General features: G+C 34.8%; 1 protein-coding gene across 2 annotated transcripts in view; it reads left to right on the forward strand.

The window, feature by feature from the left end:
- ELAPOR2 (endosome-lysosome associated apoptosis and autophagy regulator family member 2) overlaps positions 1-12850 on the forward strand; it is a 299011-nt gene that overhangs the window by 224763 nt on the left and 61398 nt on the right. For both annotated transcript variants that reach the window (XM_039878221.1, XM_039878220.1), the window contains 2 exons: positions 10465-10660; positions 11248-11395. In XM_039878221.1, the coding sequence (XP_039734155.1) occupies positions 10497-10660; positions 11248-11395 (312 nt within the window). In that variant the 5' untranslated portion in view covers positions 10465-10496. The remainder of the gene's footprint in view (positions 1-10464; positions 10661-11247; positions 11396-12850) is intronic.

Raw genomic sequence — 12850 nt, forward strand, 5'->3', positions numbered from 1 at the left:
CCATATAAAAGAAAATAAAAAAGTGGAATGTGGCAACTTCAGATAAGTAAAAAAGGGCAGTGCTCGTGTGGAACATAATTTCCCTAGATCCTAAGGTCTCTCAGTGAAGTCAAACCCAGAATCGGGAGTCTGTTGAAATTGCTATAGATTCCTCAAAATCTAATTGGGTAGATCTTTACCTCTTTCTCAAAAAGATCCAGTAGAGAGGACTTTTCCTTAGGCAAAGGATTATAGGAATGTTCATGTAAGAGTTGTAAATTTTTTTTCAGAAAATTGATAGACAAGCTGTATTATATCTTTATTTTTAAAAATCTGGCTGCAAGGCTGAATGAAATTAATAAATCAGGTATCAGTTTTTGTTGTGCTAGAATCCTGGTTTGTGTGTGTGAGCTTGAAGCTTACACAGCTCAGGAAATGGGATGGAGAGACCTCTGGTTATTGACTGACACTGGTCTCCATTGTCCTCTTGTCCCCTCTGCTGTGCAGAGCTCCTTAGTCTCATAGGCAGTGCTACTCTGAGCAGGCCACTGAGATGACTTCATATCTCTCCTTCTTTACTGCCAGCTCCAGGCTTAGTTACAGGGAACTTTGTTGCTTATTCCATGTCCTGGTGTTAAGAGCCTTATGTCTGTGGGCATTTCTCACCATTTGAAATGTTGGCATCACTCAGGCAAAACTTGCAGGTGGCATGCCATTCCTGAACCACAACACTCCTTATCTTTTTCCAGAACAAAGATATATGTCCCCTGTCACAATTCCATCCCTTCTCCACTGTTGGGTCACTTCTGTCTTGCACAAGAGTTTCTTAAGTCTTTCCTTGACCCTCTTTGGTCCCCTTGGTGTTCTTAGATGATCAAAAACAATAATCACTTTGGAATTCTTCCCCCTTCCCCCATCTCTTTCTTGCCACACACTGGAGAAAGGGACTTTATTTTAAACCAAACTTCAGAAATAAAAGCCTGGCTGGAAGGAGTTGGGAGAGAATTCCTCTACCTATTTCCTTACATATTTTCAGACAAATCTAGAATACTGAGGAGGAAATAAACATAAGATATCTCTTCCTTTTGGGTGTGTATATCTTCTGCTTACTCATTCAATATTTATCTGTCCATGACTTTAAGTATAGCCTTAGTACATTATTTTCTAATTAGGGGCGACTGTGTAAGATACCTGTAAGTCCATGTTAGCATCAAATCAGTCATAGTCTTGTGGACCTTTAATCTCATACTTCATATTTATATAAACTTCTAATATTTGGTTTTCTTAGGTCAAAAAATACTATGTTCAGATTAGAAAAAGACCTCAAATATAATTTTTTTCTTTTTACATCATTTCTCTCAGCTCTATCACTATAGCCCACATTCAGTGGGCCTTAAGGAGTAAGCAGGGTAAATGAGCAACAGAAAGTTTGCTCATTTCAGTTTGGAATTGAAAGAAGAATTCTCATGGAAAGAGAGTTGGTTTTAGCTTTCTAGGTGGGATATTTAAAAATCCATTTATTGACCTCATAGCTCTTTCAAATGTAGGCTTTTCCCCAGGATTCACTACATAGTTTCTCTCATTTGTGTTAGGAGTTGTTATTGGTGCAGTAACAGGTGCAGTTGGGCAACTTGAGTACATTGGCACTGAATGGCTATCAAATGTCATGCTCTAAGTCTGTTCTATGGAATACTCATCCCAAACAAAAAGTGTGTCAGAGTCTTCTGTGGTGAATAAATTTGGAAAATGGTGAATGCTGTATCCCTTTCATGGAAAGATGCAGTGTACATTTTCAAATTAAAACCTCTGAGAAACTTAATAAACATTTATAGAACATTTACTGTGTGTTAACTGCATTCTATTTTACCCAGGGTTTCCCAAGTGTGTTTGATTATTGGACTCTTTCATCCAATGTGTAGTTAGACCCCTTAGGCAGATATTGTTTTTAGAACACACAGATTTAAACACACATGCCTGGCTAATTTAGTAACATTTTATATGTTGTTACTCATACTATGATTTAAATATTTTCATATAATTTTTTGCTTTACAAGGTTCAGTTGCAGATTACTGAATTGGTGTCCAGTTGAAGATCTCTCATGGTTGGTGATCAGGTGTGCTATGCACCTTGGGTTAAATCCCAGATCTACAACTGACTTGTATGTCTTGGGAAAATTATTTAGTCCACAGTTATATATTGAGCTTTAATTTTTTTTACTGAATAATCATTTATTGAGTATTTCCTATATTTTGAAATCCAAAAATAATGAAAAAAAATTTCTGTGTTTGAGGACTTTTCATTCTAATAAGGGAGCAGGTTGGTAAATAAATTATTTATAGTATAGGGGCAAGGTGCATGATAGATATAAAGACCTGGGGTTATCTTACTAAAGAGAGGGGGATAACTTCCGCTCAGTGAGAGTCAAGAGGGCCTCACAGTGAAGCAGTTGTTGAAGTTAAGTCTGAATAACCACAGAAAGTCATCTGAGCCCTGGCAGGTTTATGTGAAAAATTGTGTCCTGAGTTAGACTTGAGGAAGGGATTAAATGCCACATTTAATGGGTCATACATTGTTAATTTTCTCAGGATTTCTCAGGTGAATCCTAAGAGAAGGAGTTCTGAAACTCAGTGCAGCACCGTGGCATTTGAAGCATAGGAAACATGGGCAGCAGTGAGGACTAGGGGCAGCACTACGTTTTCCTGGATGCCCTGCGAGATCTGAATAGCTGGCTCTCAAGGAAGATGTGAGAGGGGACAGAGATTCTGGCAAATCTCATAGGTTCTAGTGTGTCACACCAAGGACTTTGACTTGGAGACAGCCATTCACAGGTGTTTGAGGGGCTTAAATGAGGTAATAAATATAATCTACAGTGCCTGGAATCATAATTAATAATGAAAAATTATAAAAGCCAATCTTTACTTGCTCTGTGCAAGGCACAACTGCAAATGCTTTACATGTATTTGCTCAAATTCATTTGTTGCCCCAATAACCTTGTGAAGTACCTACTTGTATTAACTCACACAGAAAGGTAGAAGACGGAACCAGGATTTGAAACCAGGCAATCTAGATCCTTGGGTCCATGTTCTTAACTCTTATGATGGTTCTGCCTCTTTGGAATACACTACAGTGCTGAACAAGTGTTAGTTTCCTTCTTTAGGCATCTGTGCTCCCCTAACATTTACTTCATAAATGTTATGCAAATGAATATCCCAAATAGGTAAATGGATTTTTTAGAAGATGCCATCTAAGGCTCAGATATATTGCTTTGTGGATCACTTTAAGGATTAATGATCTGCTTGTAGATTTTATTCTTAACTGTGCATGTTTTTCTGAAAGGTAAGAGAACAGCACTCAGAATTTATGGCATATTTGTAGTTCTACCCTCATATACAATGAGAAGTTGGTTAGTTAGCATTTTTTTTCTGTGCCTAGAAAATTTTTGGTGCTTGTTACATATAGTATGCTTTTATTATTTAACATATCTAACACATTTAACATATTATTTAACATATTTAACTATTAGAAGAATATTAGTATTTTTTCAACTATAGAAATTCTTAATTTAGAATAGAGTCCTATTTCATTATTCCCAAGAGAAGAGCTATAATCCTTTCATGAATCCTAAAAAAATTCTAAACACTGGAATATATATTGATTGAATAACTTTGGTGTCATCAAATTAGAAACTGAATTCAGTGTTTCATTTTTGTAGGTAAAACACAGAGATTTAATCAGATTCATAAAAATGTATTCTATGTGTAAAAGGACAGAAACATTTTGTCCTCAATAGGCTTAGTTTGGAATGTCGATGTATCAAGTTCCAGGTGGGAAGAGTGTTGAAGTTAAACAACACATAAGTGGGAGGTGAAAGGCAGCAATGAATGGGATTGTTAAAAGAACAGCTCAAAATCAGGCTTTTCATCAATTGTAGTGTTTGATAGGAGCTATGCTTGAGAGAGCTTCTCTGAAAAACTGTTTTATAATGGAAATGAGAGAACTCAGCTCTGAAAACTGCAGAATTAAGGGCAGAGAGACTATCAGGAAGTAGAGGGTGACTGACACTTTCTAAAGAAGAGGAAAAGTTCAGGATGATAAGAATCATAGTGTTAGAGCATAATTGGAAATTGAGAAAACTGATTTCACAGTTGCATTGTTCTATACCCTTTGGTGACCTCATCAAACACTCTGACTGTTTTCCTTCCCTTGACCTTCACTGTTGTATTTTTTTCTGCAAACCTTTTGTCATTCATGCCCAATGAAGTGGAATTGGTCTCCTTCCCCATCAAACATTGAAGTCAAGAAGCCACAATAAAATACATTCATATTATTTTTAAAGGTGCAAACTACCTCAATTAGCTTCTGCTTATAAGTTTTCCTGCCAGGAACTGGTAATTTTGGGGGGCGGGCTAGGGTTAGGGAGATTTTCTGGCTGATCACTTCTCTCTAGGAAGTGCAGTGATGATCATACAGTCCTACCTGATAGAGATCTGTGAGGACCCATTCATTGGAAAGGATATTAGAGGTGAGAATTCTTTTTCAGAGATGTAGAGGCAATACTTTCACTAAATAGTATTTTCAGAGAATAGAGAATATTAACCAGAACTAGTTTGTATTCATGTACTCTTTTGTAAGTCTCCTGTCCCAATTTCGTTTTTGTAAAATGAGAAGTGGAATGGTGTTTCTTCTCTGTCAAAGAATTTCACAAATATGACCTTAAAATTTACATCTCTTTTGCCTACAACTTTGTCCCTCAGTCCTAATGAAAAATTAGATTGTTATTGATAGGATTGGGCTTTAAGAATTCGATTCTAATAATTTTATCGTGCTAGATAATGATAGTGAATTTTTTCTCGCTTAACTGTAATAAAATCTTCTGGTTGCATGGTTCTGTGACGAGTCTATGTGTAAGGTAGAGAGTTGTAGGGGTCATGGAAATCTATCAGAGAATCTGCATAGAGTGACTGTAGAAAACTTGAACTAAGTAGCTCAAGGTCAAATAGCTGAGGAAACTTGGGATCTGAATTGAGAGGATCACCAGCAATGAGGGAGGAAGAAGAGCTGAGATTTGCTGAATTCGGAAATATTCAATTTCTCTTATATGCCATTTCCTATTTTCTCTTGTTTTCTGTGAGAAGAAACATAATAATAAACCTGACAGGCAGTTGAAGTTTTAATTATATGATATAGTAATCAATTGACTGATTGATGAAGATAAAATTTATTATTTTTGAAGCCCACAAACTGCATTATTTTCTGTTTATATAGCTTTTAATCTCAGTGAATAATAATAGCTATAAGAGTACTCTCGTGTAGTCAATAACAACAATGTCTACTACTTTAACCTTGTTTTATTTATCTTATTTAAATGAAACTAGACAATTGAAGAAAAGTAAACATATTGGCCTAATTCTGGGCTTGATTTAATTAATAATTTCCCCTAAAATGTACATAATTATTTTTTATTAGGTTAACAGAAAAGATAGATTTTACAGTGAATTTAGCTTAGTGAAACGTAAATGTAATCTATTTTGAGGAAGATAAGTCTAGACCAGACTAGAATAGAAGATCCGTGGTAGGAGGAACTGTTTCTATCTTATTAACCAAAATAGCCTTAGTGTCTAGTGTTTGCCTCGCAAATATTAGGTACTCAAGAAATATTTGTTGCATGAATTAATGCAATATAGTGTGATTGCCATATACTTACCTATAATGAGATGGCATAGGGTCACTAATTCATCGACATCTCATTATGCAAGTAAATTGAAAATCCTTTTATTACTACTTATTATTACTGTTTACTGTTTAGGAAACAAATTTCAGCAATAACTTTGAATTAAATAGAAAAATGGATGAATTATGAGTGAATGTAATGGATAGCTGTAACCTTTCAAAGTACGAGGTCTCTGGAGGAAGAAAAAGAAAACTAAGAGACCCTTGTCAAAGATTAAAAATAGATATTCTTTATAGTTAGCTGTAAATCATAGATGATAATCAGCATATGAATGATTCAGTTCGGTGGCCACTATTTGGTATATTGTACTGGTGGCTGCATGATCATAGTAATTTAAATTTTCATGTCACTTTTAACTTTCAGAGCAGTTTCCACGGTATCTCACAGAACCACAAGCAGTCTTATGAGAAGAGAAGGGGAAGTGGCATTCTCATTGCAATGAGAATCAATGGAGGCACAGACGGTTAAGTAAACTGCCCCAGCCTTTTGCTAGTTGATGACAGACAGATATAAATGCCTTTTTCAAAATCTGATTCTTCACACCTACATATTTCAACCTTTACAGATTCACAGTAGCAGAAATAGATGTCAGAAAAGAAGAGGCATAAAGCTGAGAAGAAGACACTGAGTTTAGCACATGACCTCTTGGTTATAGTTTAGACGTCAAGTGGTTGGATGCTTAGGTAAAATATTATGAAATCCCGGATCAAGCCCACTGTTAAGTAGTATATGACCTTATGCAAATAAGGTCTTCCTGTTCTCAGATTAGGACTTTGCAGTTTGCTTATCTTCAATTCAGTTACTCTAGGGTTTTGAGGTTGTTGAAGAAAAATAGTATTTATTTTAGAAATGACTCATTGTTTAAATTAAATATAGTCAGCTCACATTTGCAACAGTTAAAATAGCTTTTTATAATAACCGTCCATCATCCTGTCTTTGTTGAAAGGGTCCTATATTGTAATCTAAATAAATTTGAATGAAAAGAATATAGTCCCCAATATTATAAAAACCTTTAAAAACCAACTAGAAACTAAAGACTAAGAAAGCACTGTTGAAGTAGAAAGTGATGTGGCTAAGATAGAGAACACCAGAAAAGGAAAAGCTGATCATGTTGGGGACTGCCAAAAGTGGCTGGCAGTGCTGTGTTGACATAATCTTGTGAAGTAAATTGTGTTTAATAAGAATGCGTGGCTCTTTTCTTCCTTTGACATATGACTCTAGAGCTGGATTCCAGGATGGAACAAAGATTGAGGAGTAGCAGTTGATTAAAATACAAAATGTTTTACACTCTTCAGCTCCCTGTGAAATTAAAGACCTTACACCTGTTTGACTAACTTTGACTATGTAATTATTCTGAGAAGATGTAGAATCATCATCAAACAGTGGCAGAATTCTTATTGTCCCAGTCTCCAGAATTGTATTATTAAGAGTTGTAGCTAACATTTGTTATGGGGCTTATGCCAGCTACACTGCTAAATGCTTTATGTGGAATATTTATTCCATATTTATGTGGAATATTTATTACAACACTTTGAAATAGGTATTACTATTTTCCTTTTACAGTGAAGAACATTGGGATTTATGGACGTTAGTAACTTGCTAAAATATTCTGTGAATATGTGTTTTAGTTATGATATAGTAAATATTCCATAAGAGATATGAGGGTGGAGAATGGTTATTGCTTTATAATGCACATGGATATCCTTTATCAGTTCACGACATGAAGTGAAGAATGATGTGGAAATATAACAATGAATTCATTTGAATTGCTTACCCTTTTGGCATTGATTACAATAATTGCTCGAATTGAATTTTCTTGGGACACCAGCTTTAGAATCAGACCTAAATTTGAATATCAGCTTTGGTACTTGTTAACTGGGTACCTTTATAATCAGGTTATTTAACTGTATGGGGCCTCAGTTTCCTCATCTGGTAAATGGGCATGATAAGTTCCCCCTTCATAGTTCTGTTATAAATACATGAATCCTAATTTTTCATGGCTTCCATTTTGCAAATTCACCTACTTTATAAAACTTATTTGTAATCCCCAAATCAGTACGTGATACTTTCACAGTCATTTGCAGATATGTGCAAAGCATTAACATTTGAGCCCCAGCTGAGGTGGAACAGGGTGACATTTTGCCTTCTTATTTCATTTCTCATAGTGTAAATAGGCATCATTTTCATCATTTATCGAATTCCATGTTTTTGCATTTTGTGCTTTTTATTGGTGATTTCACTGCTTGTGTTTACTAAAATAGTGCTAAAGTGCTGGCTAGTCTTCCTAAGTAATGGAAGGCTATGATGTGCCTTTTGGAGAAAATACGTGTTAAATAAGGTTAGTTCGAGTATGATTTGTAGTGCTTTTGGCCAAAAGTTCAATGTTAATCAGTCAACAATATGTATTAAATAAAATGTTTTTTTAAAACTAAGACACACATAAAACAAGCTTATGTATTGTATTGACCTGTTGATGATGTTGTGACCAGAGGTTCTCAGGAGCCTGACCCTGTGTTTCCTCTAGAAGCAATGATTCCGTATTTGCTAATTTAGTGTTCACAATTTCATGTAATTGCTGTAACTTAAATGAATTGACTCAATAAATACTCAATACATTCATTTTCAACTTTCTCAGTTTTGCTTCTGGTCTTAGGAAGCATCTCTGAAGGAGTTCAGGGATATTAATAATTTTAACAGGGCAATGAATGCTCACTGAAATAATACAAACACAATTTTCTCTTTCTGGCTTCCAGAGCCCCTTGTAATGACTTGTCATAAAATATTATTTCTTATTTAGTTAAAAATTAAATTTTTGGACACTAGACTAAACAGCCTTCCAAGAGAATTTTTTTTTTTTTGTCAGAAATTAAGCATTTTCAACTTAGCAGGTGGTGCAGTTTCTGTCACAACTATTCAACTTTGCCATTGTGGTGGGAAAGCGACAATAGATGGTATGTAAATAAATGGTTGTGACTGTGTTTCAATAAAAACTTTATTTACAGAAATGGGCAACTGGCTGGATTTGGCCTGTAAACTGCATGCAGTTTGCTGATCCTTGATTTTGTGTAATGTTGACTGTCGGGTTATATTATTTATTCATTTACTAGAATGAATTTATTATTTATTTGTTTACAAATCATAGAAAGTAAAATAAAAAAATTCATAACTGTGTTTCTCTGTTGGTAGTACTGATAGTGATAATAATTGCATGTGGTGAGCATTTATTAAATGCTAGGCACTATGCTACCCACTTTATACTATATTTTATTTTCCCAGTATAGCCCTGTGAGGCAGTACAATGATTATTATCTCATTTTTCAAAGATAGAAACTAAGGCCCAGAGATGGGAAATAACTCATTTAAGGTCACAGAATTAGGAAGTGGTACATGCTGGTCCCAGGATAATTTTGACCTTGTAGCCAACATGCAAAATTTTTTGCCTAACTTTTCCTTATTTTCTGATATTTTACTGGTTTTGAGATGTTGTATAGCAGCTTAAGCTTTTCTGAAAAAAAATTTATTCAGTTGATGAATAAGTAGCTGAGTGTGGGTTTTAGTTCTAATTTTTTAGTTTTTCAAAATTAGCTTGTTTTTATTTCTTTCTAAATTTCCAAATGTATTCTAAAAGAGGAATTTACCTAAATGTGAGGCTTTGCTACTTCGCTCTCTGCTGGGAGATTTGTTTATTTTGTTCTTGTTTCTATAATATCCTGATTAAAGGATTAGAAAGCCTTTTGCTACATTTGAGTCAGTAATACCACCCTACGCCACACACTCGGGGGACATAGATTTGTATTTGTTGAATGAATAATAACTTAGTAGCAACATAACCTTCTTTTCTGTAACTATGTTGACTGTTCTTCACATTGCCCATGTCTGCTGGGAACAGTTCTCAGAATTAGCAGAGGATTTACATTAGTAATAAGATGTAGGCTGTGGAAATGACTAGGTTGGAGCTGTGAATATTAAAAAAGTGGGCTTATGGTTTCAGAGTAGAGATACTTGTTTAGCTATTGCAGGTGAAGCTCCACCCTCAATATCTCCTATATGTTTAGTTCTCACTTGCTTGATCAATCTTTTATCTGTACTTAGTATTTGACAGCTACAATTAGGAATCCAAACATAATCAACCTTGTTCCTGGAAACTCAAAGCCTCACATCAACTGATAAGTGGTCTCTTTCTATCTCTACCTCTGTATCTCTCTATCTATACATCTATATCTAATCTAATCTAATCTAATCTAATCTAATCTAATCTAATCTAATCTAATCTATCTACCTACCATCTACCTATTCTTCTATCAATAGAAAGAGTGCTTTAAATGAGGTATTATGAGAAGAGTATTGTAGGAACACAGAGGGAGGCAAAACTCACTGCCTGGTTGGGGCAGGGAGGTCTTTTATGAAGAGGGTCATTTTTGAGTTAGGAATGGGAGTTTTCCAAATAGAGTAGGTAGATTGGTCAGCATCTCCAGAGAAAGAAGACCACAGCAGCAAGAAAGAAGATGAAATATTTTGGGAATGATATGAATTTTGCTATAGTTGGGAAAGGGTGGGGCAGATGGTGAAGCTGATAAAACAAATTGGAGCCAGATTGTGAAATGCAAGTAGTGATAAAGAAGACTTTGCAAATCTTTAATTAGGGTGCTGCATGATCAGAGCTTTATAAAAATAATTCTGGTGACAGTGTGAAGCAGAGGAAATTGATGAGGAAGTCCAGCGACTAATGGGTTGTACATTTTCTGCCTTCCAGCTTTCTCCTGTGCTTCTGGAGAGTACCTAGAAATGAAGAACCAGGTATGCAGTAAGTGTGGCGAAGGCACCTACTCCTTGGGTAGTGGCATCAAATTTGATGAATGGGATGAATTACCAACAGGATTTTCCAATGTTGCGACATTCATGGACACTGTGGTTGGCCCTTCTGACAGCAGGCCAGTTGGCTGTAACAAGTAAGAACCCAAAGGAATCTTTGGATCTTGACTGAATAGTTGAGAAGGGCGTAGTTGCTCTTTTCTAGAAAGAAGTTGAGGATAATCTTGGTAGTGATTGGGATTATAGATAAGATAATTGGAAAGAATCATATTTTTTTGGAGTCTTTACAAATAATGTAGCTGAATTTTCATGAAGTTAAAATAATTGTTCTCCAGACATAATAGATGCCATATGCAAAATTGTGATAAAGCTATTATAAAAACAAATTAATTTTCTAATATTTTTATGACTTCACTCAAGCCAGTGGTATTCCTACAAACCATTCTCTACTATTTAATGAACAATTTTAGATTTTTGTTCCTTTGAAAGGAATAATGTGTAACCTTTATTTAGACACTCAATTATCTCTTGTAAGAGAGAATGGGTTAAGTACCTGAGGTGGAAATCTTGTTTGCTAATTTCTACCTCTTATAGGAGGTTATATTAGCTTTGCCTATGTCGCTGCTGGAGGAACTACTTTTGAATCTGAGTTACATAACTTGTGAACAGAAGGAAGAGGATTCTGAATGCTAACATAAAATACCTCTTGGTTTTGTTTCTGCAGCTCTTCTTGGATTCCTCGTGGAAATTACGTAGAGTCAAATCGTGATGACTGCACTGTGTCTTTGATCTATGCTGTGCACCTCAAGAAGTCAGGTTACGTCTCTTTTGAGTACCAATACGTCGACAACAACATCTTCTTTGAATTCTTTGTAAGGCCTTTTATTTTCAGAAATTTACTCTTTAAGGGACATTCATGTAAAATTTTTCTTAATCACTTGTTTCCATTACACTTTATGCCTCCTTGTTTTTTTTTTTTTTTTGCATTAACTGAATCTTTTAATAATAAAATAAAACTTTACTTTTTTCTATAATATTTTATTTTCTGGTTAATACTATTTCTTTACCACTGAGCTCTTGCCTTTTACAATAACATTGGGCTTTTTTAACTTTTGGTTATGATCATTAGATATCCATTTGGTGTAGACCTTTTGCGTGACAAATATTTTCCCCAAGATTCATTTTAATTGTGATTTTTTTTATAGCTGCAGATGCTATTTTGTTTAAAATATGTCTTCACCTATTTTAGTTTTTGTTTAAAAAGTTTTTTTTCTTTGCAATTTCAAATATTTGAATTATTTAGGTGTATTCGTGGGAATATTTCAGAAGCAGGAGTTGCTATATGTTTCTGGTCTGTCAGTTTTGTGCAATCTAAAGGAATTAGTGAATGGCGTATAGTTGATGTCTCTGATAAGAGATTAAATAGCATTATAGAATACAGGATAAAATAATAGTCTAACAGAATAGACTATTACCACTAAAATTATTTAACTATTTTATATAAACTGTAGCTAATCTAGCAAACATTTGTTGTGGCAATGACTCAAATGCTTGATTAAGAAAATGTTTTCAGATCGACTTCTTATACCAAAAAAAGTATGTGTTGTGCAGGTAGCTTAGAAAACATTTTGTAAGCTATTTCTGTGGTCCAGATCTCAGGAGCAAATGTATTAACAATTCTAAAACAAATTTATATTGCTCTTGATAATGGAAATTTCTAAGTCGAAAGTTTGGTAGGAAGAGAGATTTTCCATGAAAGTATGAGCCTTAGATTTGAAGTCAAGAGATTCTGGCTTTAGTCCCATCTCTGCAATTGCTGGCTGTGTGTATTATTGGGTAATTAAGTTAACTTTTCGGCCCTCAGCATTCTCTTTTGTAAAGTGGATTGTGTGACAAGACCTTCTACGGAGGCTCCTAGCTCTAATTATCCTTTGGTGAGTTTGAAATGTTAAGCAACATTCAAACTAATTTGTTTTTTAAGGTACTTCTTGTTTGCAAAACACTTCTGAGAGTGAATGATTACCTATATTATGGGACATTTTGCAATATTACTGAAACTAAAATAAAGTTATAAAGCAAGGCAATTAAATACTTGTTCAAACAAGCATTTAGTTTTATGTTGTCCAGCAAGTGCTTTGAGAGTTGTCAGTAAAGGAACTCTGGAGGCAGGAAGTTTCATTACTTCTTTTCAGTGATGCCTTTCTTCTTCCAGTTGTAGACTGAAAAGGGATGGCACATTCATGTTCCTTCTTTTATTAATGTTTTAGCTTTGTAGGTTGTGATTTATTGACTCAGAGGTTCAGCATGCTAATGGTTAATGGAAAGGA

Source organism: Pteropus medius, unplaced genomic scaffold, assembly GCF_902729225.1.
Source record: "Pteropus medius unplaced genomic scaffold, Ma_sr-lr_union100, whole genome shotgun sequence".
Taxonomy (NCBI): domain Eukaryota; kingdom Metazoa; phylum Chordata; class Mammalia; order Chiroptera; family Pteropodidae; genus Pteropus; species Pteropus medius.